General features: G+C 38.7%; 1 protein-coding gene across 4 annotated transcripts in view; it reads left to right on the forward strand.

Annotated features, from left to right (window-relative positions):
* The window catches only part of cadm4 (cell adhesion molecule 4), a 141786-nt gene that overhangs the window by 86145 nt on the left and 36985 nt on the right, over positions 1 to 18656 (forward strand). The window contains exon 1 of one of the 4 annotated variants that reach the window (XM_084089165.1): positions 8695 to 10069. The exons of 2 other annotated variants lie outside the window; for them this stretch is intronic. In XM_084089165.1, the coding sequence (XP_083945291.1) occupies positions 9988 to 10069 (82 nt within the window). In that variant the 5' untranslated portion in view covers positions 8695 to 9987. Of the gene's footprint in view, positions 1 to 8694; positions 10070 to 18656 lie in introns of those variants that run through there. One more of the 4 variants, XM_084089163.1, reaches the window with a different exon arrangement.

Here is an 18656-nt window from a genome sequence, read left to right on the forward strand (position 1 = left end):
GAGTACCTGTTCACGAGCTCACATTGCGCTGTCTGTTATTGTTCCGAGCTGATAAATTGCAGCACGGCTCAAACGAGTAGTGCAGTTTCGTTCTGTTTTCGTTCCATTTGCCATTTGATGTTTCTTATATGCAGCAGAAATGGCAGCTCTTATCAGTTGGCCAATGTGGTTGTGGCACCAGTGACCTCTAACAATATTTAGTTGCACCAGCAGGAAAAATGCAACCATTTGGTCGCAATCTGGAGCCCTTTATGTGTATATGAGCTACAAACACAGTGACTCTGTAGCACTATCAAATAATTACCATCTAATTGAACATCCTGACATGGCAACACAGTTTAACCAGGGCTGCCAACTCTCACGCATTGAGCGTGAGACTCACGCAATTGACACTTTTCACACGCTCTCACGCCACACATCCATTTTCTCACGCACAGAAAAATTGTGGAGCAAAGAGGTACTTTTAATATTAAACTAATTCTCAGCTCTTAGATTCCGTCAATTTTATTACGAAATTCAGACAAAAATACCTTTGGCGCTTGTAAATGTGACGTGACAGATCGCTGAGCGCCTCAGTTCAAGTGCACGTGAACCGATCACCTGTTACTTTTTTATTTAAAGATGCAGTACAACTTACCGAAAGTATACATAATATCGACCAATTATTGTTTCTCAACCACGGAAAGAGGTCAATATAACAGCAGGAGAACAATTATGTCACATAACGTTACATTTACCTCAGGAAAGCCATTTAACGACCATAGCATGTTAATTAAATAGAAAAAATAGCTAGAGAGGAGATTTTGCTGAACACTTTACATATTTATTATATTTTTACTTATGTCATTAAATAATTGTTATTATAACAAAAACTGCATTATATTTAATTTAATATTATTGTTAACCTTTAATAATACCAGCAGATTGGGCCCTCTATGTGTACAGCATTAGGTGAGATTATTTTTTTAAATAAAATTTAAAATAAACATGTATCCAAAATAGTCAATATTGAATCAAAATCGGAATCAAATCACAAGAATGGAATTGAAATCTTGAAATTTTTGTCAAGCAATAATAAAAACTGTATCCTATACCAGTCATTGTACAATGTAAACATTGTAACATGTTGTCACTAAACTTCATAAAATTCTATTTAGTTACCAAATGTTTTGACAATCACAATTACACTTATTGTGATGCAATATTTGTTTTGACATACCCCCCCCCCCCCCTTTGGAGATTTTGGTGGGTATGTAAAAATCTCACTCCAAGCTAAACTCAAAAGTTGGCAGCCCTGGTTTAACCATTGGCTCTTGGGTATGGAACTAATTGTTTGTCTAACCAAAAGCATAAGGAAGAGTAAACCTGTTTGAAAACAGTCATTATTTTCATGATTTCATTTGGTGCCACAGAAATGACACTGCACCTTTGAGGAAGGCAGCTTCCTATCTCTATGGTTTCTCTCTTGATCTGTAATCTACACAGACATCTGTCTCTCTCTCCCTCCGCCTCGCTCTTACACATCCAGTTCACACAAACACACAAGATCTAGACTCATCTATTTTCATTACCAAATATGTTTCACCTGAATGCACACCGAGAGACTGATTAAAACCCTCACGTTTGAGCTTTTTAAAACAATGATTCAGGCATAACAGTTTTCATAAACATCTTATCACCCAGACACCCACTCTCTGTCTCTCTCTTTCTCATATACACACACACACACCGTCTTTGCCCATGGGCAGTACAGAACCATGGTAATTGAACTGACATACCTACAGTGTATTAATAAAAGTTTAATGTGGCTGGTGTGAATGAGAGAAGAGCTGGAGACATAAAGAAGACTAGAGAGAGAGAGAGAGAGAGAGAGAGGCAAGTTAGAAATGGGAGCAGCAGAGCAAATCAAAGCAAAATTAAATGGATTTGCATATTTCAATGAACGCCGTAGGTAGGCCTTTTAATTATTTCATTTTCCCTCAGCTCTCATTTCCTCACGTTTTCCTTTCAGTCATCAGTTGACTTGGACTGTTAAATATATGTACTTTAACTCCAGACTTATTTTTCTGACTGTTTCAGTGTCTCACAGTTTTGCTAATTATGCATTTGCTGTTGTACTTCCTGTCCCACTGTCCCCAGCATCACTTGCGTTTCTTTTCATTTTGCTTTTGGGTCTCAGCCCACCTTTGTTCAGGTAATTTGTTTTTGGAAATTTTCCTCTTTCATTGAAACCTTCCCCTGAGTCTGTTGCCCATAATTTCATTTAATTCCGTTCTCAGTCTGTGGCCATGACTGCTCACACTGTTGACAAATCAATGAAGTGATTCAATTTTCGACAAAGAAACAGCAAGGAGTATATGAAAATAAGTTTTGAAAATAATGTGGCACAAACCACATTCTAATTTGCCGTTTAATAGGTTTAGATGTGCTGGACACAATGGGATTGTAATGCTGGACTGTAATGCTGTGTGTGATTTGAGTGTGTTTTTGTTTTTGCATATTACTGGCGAATATTTTGCACCAATCATGTGCCAAATATAATATGCCAATATCTCAGGTTCCAGATTCACTAAGCAAGGAAGCAAGCTTTGGTTGAAATTGTACAATAATACATGGTTATCATCACTAGTTCTGGATAAAAAAATATAAATTTTTATTCAAGCATTCCCAATATCAATTCTTAAAAAAAAAAAAAAAATAGAGAGATTTTTGATAATTTGGGATTTTTATTTTATTTATAATTTGAGTAATTTTGTTTTAGTAGTTTTCTTTTTACGTTCCCAAAACTGATTGTTTACCTGAATTCTCGCTGAGACAGTCATTTTGACTTGATTTTGAGTGTATATGGCTGTTTAAGCGCAATAAGCCGCAAAAAAATCATTCAAATTAGGTACTCGCGAACAGTTTGAGAGGCAGCTTTTTGAGTGAGAGGTGTGCGTCAACTAGCGGTCGGGCAGAGATCAATGTATCGATACTGCAGAAAATGAGTACTGGTTCAGATATTTCAGTATCGATACGTATCGAAAAATTTATATTTTTGACAACTTACTGCAACTTAGTTTCAGGGAGTGAAAGTGTAGGCCTACTTGTACAGAATACACAAAACTCACTCGACTGCATAGTTTGAGCTGTATTGTTTTGTATTTAAATGTATATTTGTATAATATATTACGTTAGAAGGTTCCAGTACACTTTTCATCAGCAGCGAGCAACCTGCTGAATCTTAAGTGGCGGGGGGGTGGGGGGTGGGGGGAATCATATTTTAACAACAGCAGTGAATGTATGTTTGCAGTCTGTATTGAATCTGGTTCAATAAAAAGACTAAGGTATGTACCAAAAATAATGGCAAGAAACATCAAGATGTCTTTGCAGGCTACATGTAAAAACAATAAAACAAACATTCAACCAGTATTATCTAACGACGAAGCAAATGACTCTTATGAACTGGTTCTTTGTTGTGAATCAAAAAGTAAAGCCCTAAACAAATTACTCTTATGAGCCGGTTCTTATACAGCATAGTTCATTGGTTAGATAGGTTAGTGGTTTACATCAGCCTGAAACACTATGGACATTATAACTGAAATATACCCAACTGATTTAGAATCATATCCAGGCAAATTGAATTGAATCAGAAAATCTGTATCGATACCCATTTGTAATAGTTATCTCTAGTGTAAACAAATCTAAGAGAGACAAAAGGTCTATTAAAAATAGCTCAGTGACAATCACACTTTTTCTGACAACTCTTTAATTCAATACAGTGTTTACAGAAGCCTTATTCTTACAGTGCTGTTTGTATTTCTGTATCTCTGAGAATGGAGAGATATTCTGTGCATCTGTGTCATACGTCTCTGACAGTTAGATTGCATTAAGTAAATCGGTATTCAGTGTCTCTGACAGTGACGACATATTCAGCCATTTCATAATCTCATTGAAGATTAATGCCATTGAAGCCCAGTGGCATTGCAACTTGTATCATGGTTTGGTTTTATTCTGTCAGTGTTCCAAGGCCATTTATATTTTGTTTTTGTAATTTGATTTGCTTTGATTTGTATTGGGTCAGAGGAGATGTTACTGATGTGCTTTTGCCATTATATATGGGTTTCAGAACCCAAAAGAATAAATTAGATTTAAGACACAGCTCTACCAGAACATTTCACCACATTTAGATTCACCACATGTATATTTATTCTGGACGGTATACATCTAAATAGTTGTTCTTTTTTTATATTGACTGTTCAGTCTGGTTTTGTCTGCATGAATTTGACTATGGGTAATATCACAAAATAAACAAGATGACCACAGTCCAGATGCAAAACTGGAGTTTTGATTTATCCTGAAGCGATTTATTTATTTGCCTACTTATTTATTTTCTTTTGTTCATTGGCTGATTTCCAGTTGCTTATTTTTTATGTATTGATTCATTTATTTATTTAAAAGTACTGTAAAAAGGGTTTTTGAAGGTGCCTGTCCATAACATATGACCCTTTTACTGAACGGATCTCTCATTTTAGATTCATAGTGCACATTCACAATAGCAATAAGATCCCTCTCCATTATTTTTCTTCGTAATTTAATTGGAATTGGAATTTAATTATGCAAGTTGAATAATGAACTCATTTTAATCACTCTAATACTCTCAAGTATGGATAGGTCTAGAAGAACAACTCTTGATTAATTTTGATTACAGTTACTTCCCATGATTCCTCATCCCACTCCTCTGTCTCGTTTTAACACGATCATGTGCTCCGTCTCTCGCCATTCTCTTCCAGACACCTCCGTCATCTCCATCCTCACCGCATAAATGTCAAATTAAACAGCTTCTTTTTCGTACTGCACTCTCTTTCTCACTCTGTTGCCCTCTCTCCTACTTTTCCCAGCATGCTGGCTTGTGTAAAAGGTTGTTATGTGAGTTAGGTGTTAATTGGTTGCTGAAGTCCATTAATATTCTCCTTGCGACTTTGCTCGTCAAGAGCCAAGCTGGGAAAACTGATGAGTGTGTGATTTTCCTCTAGAGAGAGAGAGAGAGAGAGAGAGAGAGAGAGAGAGAGAGTGAGTGCGCAAGGGAGAGAATGAGAGAGTGATGGAGAGTGAGGAAGAAAGAGCAAGGTTCAAAGCCCCGCTGTAAGGTCACTGGCACAGAAGAGGGAAAAAAAAGAGAGTTATTTAGAAAGAAAGAGACAGAGCGACAGCCTAAGAAGTCGAAGAGAGAAAGAGAGTGAGATAGAGAGAGAAACACTGTGTTGATAAAGAGCCACTAAAGGGCACTATTCAGAGAGGAACAGAAAAGGAAGATTATGTTATCATATGGAAAAAAATAGTTCCTTTGTGGTCTGATAGATAACTGGCAGAATGGGGACGAGACGAGAAGGGATGAGGAAAACAGAGATGATCACGTTCCCGCTCTCCTGTTTCTTTTGATAAACAACATACAGCACTGCTCAATAGACTCTGATCCCAGTGAGAAACAGAACATGACGACGCTCTTAGAACCTGCAAGAACACGATTCCTGTGGACCAACTTTATTCGAGTGTGTTTCTCTGCACGTGTGTGTACTTGCCATTGTTTGGTGAGTTACTAGGTGAAAGTAGCAATGCTAACTTGACCGTTCTTTGAATCGACAAATGTTATAAACCAAATCAAGTCTCTTAGACTTTGATTTGGCTGTGATGTGACAACTAATATCAAATATCAATTGAATATGTATCAAAATGATCAAAATTCAATTTGTTTTAGTATTGGTGTGGATACCGGGTTTTGATGTTGCAAAGCAGAGTAGCTTATATTTACAGTACATTTAGTCATTTAGCAGATGTTTTTATCTGAACAAACTTACAAATGAGCAACATCACAAGCAATTTATCATGTTAATAATGTCGCTTTTCCAGTAACAAGCTGCTGGGGAATAAGTAGCGGCGTAGCGTGTCAGAACAGCTATATCATATTTGTCACACTGAATCGCACATGCAGCTTTACAGCCTAGTGAGCTGAGGCAATGATCAAATGATAATCAATCCGATTCGTTTTATTGAATCATTTGGGCGGTTCATGCAAATGAATTGGTTGGAACAGAAATGAGTCACTGATTTGTGTGTCTGTGCAGCACTTTGCACGTTGTATATTTTTGTATTTATTTATTATTTATTACCGTTTTTAAAGAAATTAATATTAACCAAGGATGCATTCAATTGACCAAAAGTTACAGTAAAGATTTTTACAGTATCCACAAAAATATTAAGCAGCACAACTGCTTTCAACATTAATAATAATAAGAAATGTTTCTTGAGCACCAAATCAGCATATTCGAATGATTTCTGAAGGATCATGTGACACTGAAGACTAAAAAATGTAAAATACATTAAAATAGAAACCGGTTGTTTCAAATGGTAATATTTCACAGTATTAAAAGCAGCCGTAGTGAGCGTAAGAGATTTCCTTCAAAAACATTCAAATATCTCAGACCCCAAACTTTTAAATGGTAAAATATTTATTTATTTTAAAATGCTATTCATGACTATGTGCATCAAGCATCAAGTTGGATTTGATATTATGGTCAGAACGTACATTAGTAATACAATTTCTAGAAAAATATTCACACACACACACACACACACACACACACACACACATGATATTATTTGTAAGAAAATTTATTTTATTTCTGAAAAAATAATAGTAGCTCTGCAAGCAGATTTTTTTCAGTAAAAGCTTTAGCTTCATTATAATGGATACGATTTGGAACGTTTGGTTCAGAATGGGTGTTATAGTGTTGTTGCCCTTAGTGTAGCATTTTAGCTGTTCAGTGCTGTAAACAGCCTGTGTGGAGGGTGACTGGGGTTAGTTAGTCTCTAAGTGCCTTAATAGCGTTCCACAAACTGAGACTTTTGGCAGGACTTGGATTTCTGTTTCGTCTGTGTTTTCGTTGCGAGTCGACTGTGTGCGTGTGCCTCCGGGTTTGCGCGTGTGTTTGTATAAAGGGCGATAATTGTGCTCATAGGTTTAGAGTCCGTGTGAGGTTTTAATGAGAAGAGCTCACAGGAAGCTGTCTGATTGAGTAATGGCTGCCGGCTTGGCATAAAAGCCTGGCACTGACAAACAACAAGACTCAGAAGGAAAGAGAGACCGAAAGAGGGCCAAGAAAGTCTTCCATACACACACACACACACACTCAGGGCCATGCACACTCACTTCACTCTCTCTCGCTCTTACTCTACGCCCTCCTTCTCCTCCAAGAGACTTGAATTCACCCACCCCCCCACCCACACGCATTATTACATAGCCTGAAGGACAAAACGCAAATTTAATCTGTGATAAGCAGAACATAGGATCAGCGCATCAAAAATATCCTGCACCTTTTCTGCTGATGCACCAGGATTCTTGCACCCACGGACTCCCACCTTCCCACCTGCAGCCTAAGGCTTTCCTGGACTGAACCGTTTGTGCTGGATTAAGTTTTAAGTGCTTTAATGTCTACGGTATCACAAGCAGTCAGAGTGTGTATGAATCATGCGTGAGTTTTAAACATTGCAACTGTTAACTCGTGTCCCATAAGTGCTTTGGCAACATTTGGTCTGCTGTGGTGCCAATGGATAAAAAAATGATTGGGATGCAAATGAGGATGGAGGAACAGGAAGATGTCTTGCGCTGCCATACAACTGTAATGAATACACACACGGCCGCATCAGCAGTAATAGAGCGTAATAATAAGGGTGAGAAGATGAAATTAAATGACATCTTTGCTTCATCAAAAGTGACTTTTTTATACAGATGGACTTGACTGTGCAGAGAAGTAGTAGTCATCCAGAAAAGTAGTAAACTAGTTGGCGTTTTCCAGGGGTGTGCACTGTGCAGCGAAAACATGTTTTATATTAAGCTAAAAATGCCTTTAGGTTTCAAACTTTTTATGGGGATGGATGGATGGATGGGTGGATGGATAGGTAGATAGGTAGGTGGATGGTGGATCGGAGGGTGGATGTATAGATGGATTGATGATCGATTGGTCAGTAGGTGGAAAGGTTGATGGATGGTGCTCTTGTCCAACAAATGACAACATTTAATAACGTTTTTACTCCAAACTCACTTTATAACGACAGTTGAGCATCTTTCTGTGAGATGATGTGGCTTCTTACACAGAATAAGGTGGTAGTAAAAAGGTGTTTACCAGCCGATGCAAACTTTTCCGGAAAGTTCGCTTTGACAAGCTGTTTCGAAATCAACTAATTGACTAGTCTGTACACATTCACACAGTCTTACTTTCCTCTCCCACAGTCCCCTGTGCACACACTGGATACTGTTCATACATGAATATACACAGACTCACGCATTTATGTAGTATAATAGTATAACATTGCGTAGTATAATACAGAATGTACAGCACATCACAAAATAAGCCTCATTCATTTAGAATGGCCCCTCGTGACCTGGTGAACACTCTCTGTGTGCCAGACAGATAAAGACTGATCAGAAAGAAGCTGATGACCCAGAGAGCTTAGCAAGACAAAACAAACTGTAGAAGAAAGACTGAAAGACAGTGAAGCTCACTGACTGACTGCCTGACTGTTTTGCTTTCTGAATGAGTTCTATTGTGGACTCATACCCTCCCCTGCCCTTTACCAAAATAACGATATGTGGGATATGCATCTGCCGGTACGCACACACTCAAGTATAAAAGGGTCCTCCCAAATTTTGTCTTTGCAGTTTCAAGAGACGTTATACAAACATCAGGCAGATAACTCAAGGAGTTTTGGACTACAAGTAGAAGATGTGAAAGCAAAGAAACTAAGTTTGAAGGAATTAAAGGACCATCCACAAAAGGACAGATCAAGAAAGGAGAGGAGAGGTGGATTAACTTTGACCCGACCTTAGTGGAAGTAGGAAAGTTGTTTGACGACTTTTGGGGAAAATCGAATGGAATCAGGCAGTTACCTGAGGCTCAGATCTGGAGTTGTGCTCCCACACATAGAATATCAGCCTTGCCAATTACTGTGTGTGTGTTAGTGAGGATGCTGGCTGTGCTCAGTATCACGGTGTGCTTGGAACACTAGTATGATCTGCTGTTCTTGGCTTTAAGACACTGGTGCAGAGGCACATGGTGCGATAACGCGTAGCTCTTTGTTAAGGATCAAGCTGGACTTCTGAACTTCTGCTTTTCAGTATTATAGAGCAGAACCTTTTAATATTTTGGTCTCAACTTCAATTCCATGTTGGATTGGTTATAGAGTTACTTATAGAACACAAAACACATTGTTTGGCGCCTACAACCGTTGTTGAGCACAGCCCTTTCTTAAGTTGCGCAAATGTGGTTGTTTCATTACTTGCAGTTTAAATACTCAGTGAGAATCTGGTGAAAACAGTTGGCAGACTAGATAGCGCATTGATTTATGATTGTTTCAACGAACCAGACTGTGTTTGCCGCATCACGGTGTCTTTCTGGCACGAGGTGCGTAAAATGACGAGGTGAATCTCAGCAGGCTCTGCCTCATTACGAATGAGAAAAACAAACTTAGGTGTGAGGAGAAAAACAAGATTAGCGAAAGCTTTTGTGGGATCCAAATCTGTGATGTGGTTAGCCGGATACCGTTTTGGATATAAACACAACAGCCTACTGCATAACAAGTATGATATCTAAAAAAGAATTCTCAATAAGTGTTTTGTAACATTTAAGCTTGAGTGCTAATAAGTGGCTTGACGGTAAAGTTAAGTGTGGAAATTACCACACGATACGAGTTTCTTTTTATTCTTGAACGTGGAGATCAGATTGTTTTAATTAGCCGCCTTCGGTTGGTTATTAGCGCATGCGATATTAGTTGCTTGAGGATTAAAACGCAGCCACTAAAGTGGTACCGTTAACACTGCACTTAAGGAGCACTGGTGTTTAGTGTAGTAATTTTGCTGCGGTTTCAGCTGTCTGCTGTGTAGCGTGTGCTGAATTGTGCAGTCATCAGCCACAGAGGACTCATTGATCAGCTACCGAGTCTCAATACACAATGACACCAGGCCAGCGATCTCTCCTCCTCTCCTCCGCTCCATCCCTCCTGCTGCGGTCACTCGTTCTGCTCTCCCTCTGCCGTGAGTCGTCACATTTCTTGCTTTACTTCTCCATCGGTCTCGTTTCTCTCTGTAATTTCTCAGCACACCTTGAAATGAATCTTTCTCCCTCTGTCTGTAACCTTATGAAACTCGAAGCCATACTTTCATTTCTCTTCATCTTTCTCCATCTCAGTGTCGGCCTCTCCCTCTCTCTTTATTTTCGACAGTCCCCATCTCCTCAGACACTTCTCTCTGTCCTTCTCTCTCACTACGCCTTAGAGGAAGATAATTTATGAGAGGGAGGGAAGAGATGTGCATGTGAAGAGAAAAGAGGATATGGGGAGAAGAGAATGGAGGAAGAGACAGCTGGCAGATTTATGATTGAAGGATCAGAGAGGAGTGTGGACCAAAGGCAAAAAGATAGAAAATAGTGGTGTCATGCATCTTTTCCCTTCTCTTTTTTAAATGGGCACTAGAGGAAGTTTTGACTCACTTGATGCCCCAGGCGAGAAAATACATTAAACAAGAGTTTTTTTGTTTTTTTTTTGTTACAAATTACCAGTTGAATATGTAAATGCTAGATACAATAGATTGTTTAGCATGCATAGCATTTCAAATTCCGACCTTACAAGCTCTTGAAATAAAGCAAGCAAAATTGCAGCAGGACTTGACAGCTAGTGATCAACTTGCATTTACATTGTATGGGAAAGATTTGACATTTCGATAATGACTCAGTGTTTGTTCCAGCAGAAAAAAAGGCATATGAGTTTGGAGCGACGTGAGGGTGGGTAGATGATGATAGAATTTGCTGTACTTGATTTGAATTTAAACTGCTGCAAAGTTTTAGACAAACACTTTGCTTCTTAATTATCAATTAACCAAATAATGTTTTTGGAGGTTTAATTGTAAACATGTTAATTTTTCCTGTTTTTACATTTAGATTATCCTTAGCATCATCTAATGCTCACTAAAACACCAATAATTTAATAACACTATTACATGTAATTTTTATCTAATCTCAATATTGTTGTGAAGTCAAATTTGCTTGCATTTATAACAATTGATTTATTTATTTATTTTAGACAAAATAGTATATCATTTTAGTTAAAGGTAGGGTATGGGACTTGCAAAACGGCCGGCAGATTTTGAAAATACACAACTCAAATGGTCCTACCTTCTTTCCTCCAACGCTGGCCCTGACTCCACCCATTCGTGTGGAGGGAGGGGTATGGGGGGAGGGGGGTATGGTACGACCGTTTGATTGACGAACTTACTGTCCAATGATTCTAGGTGGTCTTGGAAATGATTGGCTGGAGTTTTTCGAGTCCTGCCCGTTCCACAGATGATTAAATTGCTTAATTTTCATTTCAGTGCTTCTAACTCAGTGGCTGTAAGTGGGTTAGGAATAGGATTTCAAGTGATTTTGAAAAAATGGACAAAAAAGAGAATCACATACCCCACCTTTAATCTTCCATAACGTTAATCATTATATTCTTATAATAATAATAATATTATGCTATGTTAGTGAGGCCCCTGCTGGCCTCACTAACACCTCTTCCAGCAGCAACCTGGTTTTTCTCAGGAGGTCTCCCATCCAGGTACTAACCAGGCTCAGCCCTGCTTAGCTTCAGTGGGCAACCAGTCTTGGGCTACAGGGTGATATGGCTGCCTATGGTAGTTATCATCTTTTTGGTGTCACAATTTCAATCTCAAACCCTTGAAATATTTCAGATTATGCACTACTTCTAGGTCACTAATCAAATAAATGTTTGCCGTTAGCATGTGAACTCCTTTATACAGAAAGTCAGATGTTCTTGAATTGACCAGATTTAGACTAAAGCCCTATTTGGACAGTAGTTGTTTCTGATGGGGACATCTGTACAAATAAATTTCCATGGCTCCTCAGTGATAAAACACATGCATTTGGATGACAATTTATTCACCATGAAGGAGTAAGTTCTTCTCTTCGCAGTTTAATAATAGGAAAAATAATTTCCTATTTGTTTATTTGTTATTTATTTAAATGTCCTATTTAGTAATGGGAAAATTGATGCACTATATGGATTAAATTGTTTTCTTGCATTTTATCAGCAAAATACCCCTTTATGTAAGGCAAACATTTGACTACTTGATTGACTAGTAAAATTATTATTCGTGCAAGCCCTCATTTATATAAATATAACTTGTGTAACAAATTAGATGAAGGTCGGCAGCGATGAAGGCGGAACATGAAGTAAAGAAGAGTGGCATGTGGAAAACTCGAGCAGAGAACAGTATTGTAGAAAGATAGGAAGAGAGGAGAGTGGTAAAACAAGAGCCTGAAGTTTAGAGGGAATTGTTAATAGAACCATTAAAATGAGCAGAACACTGGGGAGGAAGGAAACTGCAGTGTAACAGGGTGGAGAACGGGATGAAACGAGCAAGAATACAGGCTCTGTAGGGACACAGAAAGGCAAGAATGAAAGAAGGAGATATGACAGTGGATTTATGGAGGATAACCTCAAATTCACTCTGGGACTTTTGCAGTTAAAGAGAACACGGATTCAAGAGAAACCTCAAGGAAAGCTGAGATTGGCCATTTTATGGTGTAATTGCTGTTTTTCCCTGAGTATTTGCTCAGCAAGGTCATTGTTGTTCCATTTCTCGGTGACTCACTACCTCAGGTTGAGATGACAGTCTGTCTATTCTTCAGACTTCCTTCTGTGTTTTCCTCTGCCTTTTAATAACATCACATCTGGGGCGCTGGGCCTCATTGTCAGCAAGAGCAGAAGTCTACAGTCCATGCTGAAAGTCTAATTCAAACCTGAAATAAAGATGTAAAATGAATCAAGGAAAACATCTTGGAGCGCTGCTTGCTGGAAGTACCTTTGTTACATGATCATTAGGTTTAACACAAACTTGTGGAGCTCATGCAGCCCGAGTTCATGCTGTCATTGAAGCAAAAGTGGGTCATAACAATACTAAGTCATTCTGAAAGTCATTAATTAATTTTTCAGTTCAACATTTCACTCAAACCGTTATGCTGTTAATATAATTTGTAGTGGAGAAAAAAGTATTAAATTAGAAAAATGCTAAATAGAAGCAATTTCAGTGGTCTCAGGCATTTTAATCCTGCTGTATATTAATAATCTCAGCAACAAAAAGCCATTCTCTGCAACTGTGTGTGTGTGTGTGTGTGTGTGTGTGTGTGTGTGAGAGAGAGAGAGAGAGAGAGAGAGAGAGAGAATGGGTCTTTAGCCTTGGCAGAATATGCTGTTATGTAATTCTCGCCAATAAAGCATTTTTTTTCTTTTGCAGTTGAATGTGAGATGCTGCTGGGGATGTGAGCCAGGATGACAGGATGAGTGTGTGTATGTGAGGAATTGTGAAGGTCTGGATTTCTGCGCTGGCTGTAGGCTAACTCTCCCAGGCTAGCCTGGTGTAATTGCCCTGTAAATTTCCCGTAAGCCCCCATTGTTATGCCCGACTGTAAATGTCTCTGCAGCGCCTCGAAACAGAATGTCAGGAACACGCGGGGGTCTCCACACTGCTCTGAAAACGCAGAAATGTCCACACGCACATAAAGAAACCGAGGATATCTGGGACAGAATAAATGGATGGTTTGAGGGAGAAAGAGAGGGATGAAATGGAGTGAGGAGAGAGTGATATGTCTGAAATATGGTGATGGAACAGAGGAGTGTAAAACATGAAGGTCAAAAGAAAGAGAGTGCAGCGGTTATGGCGCGAGGAAGAGATAAGGGTGGACATGAGCGAGATATCACTGATGGAACAGGGAATGAAAGAATAAACATCAATGAAATTTTGAATGGAAGAAAATGTTTGGGGCTTCAGGACACTTTAAAAGTGAATACTTTTTTTCTTGTTTTACTTACTTTCTTTTTTAAGTAATAGTTTTCCCAAAAATGAAAATGATGTCATAATTACTCACCCTCATGTTGTTTCAAACCATTATGACTTGCTGTGCAACAGTAGAAGACATTTTGAAGAATGTTGGGGTCCAAGCAACATTAGACCCCATTGACTTTTATTGTATTGACAAAAAAAAAAAAAAGTTCTGTTGATCAGTTGGTTAGCTCTTTACTCTTTGTGATGTGCATTTCTCATAGAAGACATGATGAAGCACTTCATATTGAACAGATTAAAGAAAATGAAGGAAACAATTGTACAATATAGTTAAGGCAATATGTGCATATTTACTCTGATTCTCTTCACTGTATGTACATACTAAAATTACACAACCCGGTCTCTTTTTGTTAAATGTCAGTTTTAATGATCAATAATAGCCATTATAAAAGAACAAGTAGCCTAAAAGGTATAAGAAGCTGTGCAATAAGAAATAAAGCAAACGATTCAGTCAAACACATAAGTCAGCTCTCTATTAGGCTACAACGTTAAAGTTAAATAGCCTGAACATATAAAGTTATGAAACTTCACTTTGCCCTCAGCCAAAACGATTTGCCAGGGAACAAAGATTAATGAGACCGAAGATCTCTGTTAGATATATCCCCGAACAAATTATATCTCATGTTTTACCAATAGACTATAGACATCAGAGCCAACGGCAAATGTCAGAAGGACTAGCTGAGGAAAGGTTGTTCCAGGCGGGGTACATGAGCGCTAAGCGCCTGGTGATCGCCTGGATCTCACAACTCCGAAAACGTCAGATCAAATTGTCTAATAGGCGCTATATTTATAAATAAACTACATTCTCGCCTGAAAAACTCTTAAAACTAAATTTTGTGGCACAATAATGGCAGTATTATACGCTGGTTTTCTGCTCTGCTGTTGACGCTTGCTGGTTGGTGCGAGATGCATTCTGGGATACCTGGCTGTCTCAAGTCCGCACAAGTCACCTCTCGATGCATCCTCGATAAAAGGGGCGGATCAAGAACACATCTGGGGATTTGAACTGTTCTTGGCTAGATGTGAACTTTGCATTGGAACAGTACTTGGGCAGCGACTGATGACGTTTCACAAGTCCACAAGAACACAAGTACTGACAAGAACACATATTGAGAAACGGCCAGTAACTTTTGACTAATGTTGTCGTTTTGGGCTTATTTTGACACCTAGTGGTGTGGATGAAGCGGATTAGATTTCACAAGTAAAAATGTCCAGTAACAGAGGTTGCAGGACTAAATTGAGTATTATTCAGCTGGTCATGTGATCTCAAAATGGTGGCCCTCAAGTAAACCTACTCCGTATAAATAAAACGACAACTAAAATGTCTGAAGTATTTTTCTCTGTCTGTGTAGTTCTTTGTGTAAAACTATTTAATGAGGGAAAAATTACTGTGTGAACTTTCGATCTAATTTGCCAATTATTACAATGATGGCAGATTTTTAGTCACAGCAGTTTGACATTTCCAGTTCAGTCAAGACATTTACTTAAAATAATTAGGTATAATATTTAAGTAAATGCATTCAAGAAAGCCATTTGCATGTCCTTCATTATTTTTTAAGTTCAACGAACTGCTCATTTTGTACAGTTCCGCTTTAGAATAAGGATACAGACAAGAGAGAGAATATAGAAAAGCAAGAACATGGATGTAATTAGACGAGTGGAACAAAGAGACAAGAGATGGATGTTCAGTCCATTTTCTCCTCTGTTCGCTTTTTGCGTGTCCTTTTCACTCCCGCCTTCCCTTTTTTCCCCCGCTCCTTCTCTCTCTCGCCCGCCTGGACAAAGCTGGATGATTATACTGCGAGCCTGAGCTGCAGAACAAATCACATTTCTGAAGGGGAGAGATGGAAATAAACAGGCCTCTTGCTGGAGAGATAGCACAGAGAGAGTGAGAGAAACACGAAAGAGATGATGAGGAATTCATGGTGGGAAGATAAAGAGGAGGAAAGTTAAGGAAATGTAAAGTAGGGGAGAGACGCAGAGGAAAAGTTACGGAAGGTAACGAAAAAACCCCAGAGGAAACAAGTGACGGATGAAGCCAGTTACAGAGGAAAAGGGAGCATAGTGTGAGGGTTATGGGGCTGAAGACAAGAAAAGCGAGGGGAAAATGAAGGAAAGAGACGGGTTTGATGTTAAAGAGAAGGTGGGGGAGCCTGTGTAGGTGTGAAAGCGAAAGGGAATGAGATTAGTGAGGAAAAGCAGGCGGTATGAGAGGGAATTATGAGTTTTAGAGAAGAGCAGAGAGCGACGAAAAGAAAAGAACAGAGAAAAGAAGGGCAGGGGATAGAAATATGCCGGATTGGAGAAGAGACAAGGTGCTGAGGGAAACGGAACTGCATGGGGAAGACCAGGAATAAGCGAGTGACAGATTGAGATAAAAAAGAAGAGAGAGGATTTGCAAGGGATTATATATTATTTATGGTGCAAACGTTTTTTTAACCGCATATGATTGGCAGAGAGAGAGATTCTTCAGAGAGATAGTTTTAATTTTAGACCACGAAGTGAAAGAAAGAGATTTACTGTATAAAGATAGAAGCATAGAATCTCAGTCCGTCAGCTTTTCCACCAAAGCTGCTTGCTTACAGATTACCTGAAGCATCGCACTCACAGTTTGGGTGACGTCTGGGTTCTGGCTTCATGATGTACAGAATTATGCCTGGAAAAATAAAACACAGTGATGAGTGACTCATGAGTTACGAAGATATCAGGTGCTCCCAGAGCGAGACTGAAAGACTGAAGCGTAATTGGATTAAAGGACAGAATCAAAGGACGTCTTAACATCTCGACAGTGCTAGTATTGTTAAACTTTGACGTGGATCTCTCAGGACGTCCTCATCCTCTGCCAGGTTGTCTGCTAATTCAGTAATAAACGTGTTATGTATGACTACTGTGTGTGTGTGAGGCCGGTGGCTCCACTGTATGCTGTAATTCAGATAGCTAGTTAATCTCGAGCAGGGTAGTAGCTTATACGCCAGCTCTGTATCTGGCCTTCTACCAAGTCACTAAATTCAACTCACCTCCATAATTTACTGCTGCTTTCTTAGTAGGAGAAGATGGGGAAAGATGGCGAAAGATGGCCTGCCTTAAAGGGACAATTCATCCAAAAATCATTTTGCATAAAATGAGATCATTTTACTCAACTTCAACTAACCTGTATGACTACACAAAAACAAACACAAAAATGATATTTTGAAGAATTGTTGTTTTTGACCCAACTGACTTTCATTGAAGAGACAAAATATTTCAGACTTCAGAATATCTTCTTTTGTGTTCTCCAGAAGAAAGTAAGTCATACAGGTTTGGGTAAAATTACCCCCTAATTATTGTAAACTTATTGAACCCCCAAGGGTCTGTAACTTAATTTCAAAATAAAAACAAAATTGTTATGGTACAAATTTAAATGAATTAATGTGTTCCCATATTCTCGGTTAACAAACAGATAAAATAACATATTAAAAGTCCCCCTGTGGTGAAAATCAAGCTTTTATTGTTGTTTATATTACGTCTATGTGGTGTTTTTAATATGCTTTAAGACAAACCATGTGCAAATTCATAAGTCAACTCCATTGCTGAGTATTTTCTCCTTAAAACTGAATTAAAAATTAAAAATTCATAGAACTGTGTATACTAAATGAGGCAATGGTGTACATTCAAGCTATTGAATAGCATAAATATTTTTTAGGAAAAAACATTTAAATATGTCATTTTAGTGATTAAAGATGAGTTTTAAGGGATAAAATTGTTGACTACAGGGGGACTTTAACCTAAAACTTTTCAGAATTTTATAAATAAATCTTAAAATTTTTCAGACAATTTTGTAAAGGTGGAGTTTATAATATTTATATTTCAGATTTATATTATATATTATTAATATTTCAACTCATTTATTTAATAAATTATTTATTTGCTCATCCTACCTTTTTCCTTGAGGACAACAATTTCTGCAGTTTGTGTGCATTGATACGTCGCCCTCATCTGGCCAAATCATGAAGTTCTCCTCCACATTCCACCACCCCACTCCACCCCCAACCTCCTTTATTTATTTGCTTCTCACAGCATCAGTACGCCTGCCTGCAATTGATCACTTCACTGTCACACTTAATCCAATTGTGAGCATGTTGTGTATTTTATTATAGTTTGATTCTAATAGGGTCAAGATGAATCCATCTGTAGTTTCTTGTTGTTTTTCGCCTGGCTCATAAACTTGCGTGCCCACAATGCAGATAAGACCGTAAACAACTCCCACGCAAGTTGTAATGCTCAAGCTTGTGTAATGGACTCGACCGCCCCTCCGCAATGTTCCTGGCAGCTGCGAATGTGTCCAAAATCCGCAGCTGTCTTTCTCCTGCCCTGTGCCTCCCTCTACATCTCGCTTGATGTCTTTCCACCTCCATCAGCGAGTTGGCGAGTTTCTCGAATGCCGTATTGGCCTCACGGCACGCTGCCCTCCCTCCGTGCCATTTGTTTCTCCGTTTGCGTCCCTTCATTTCGGTCATTTACATGAAGAGGAGACAGCTGGCGTGCGTCAGAGTGCATTTAACGGATGCTCAATTAGCCGTGTTTTGTTTGACTTCTCAATCAAACACATTTAGATACTTTTGTTGGGAATTTGGCCACACTTGTTTGAGTTCTGTTAGGTTTGAATTAGGTTTTTAATTGCCTCCTATGCATTCACAGACCTTCTCTTGATGTATAGTGCTGTTGGAACAATTAGGAGCCATTA

This window comes from Abramis brama (genome assembly GCF_963993115.1).
Source record: "Abramis brama genome assembly, chromosome: 17".
In the NCBI taxonomy this organism is placed as follows: domain Eukaryota; kingdom Metazoa; phylum Chordata; class Actinopteri; order Cypriniformes; family Leuciscidae; genus Abramis; species Abramis brama.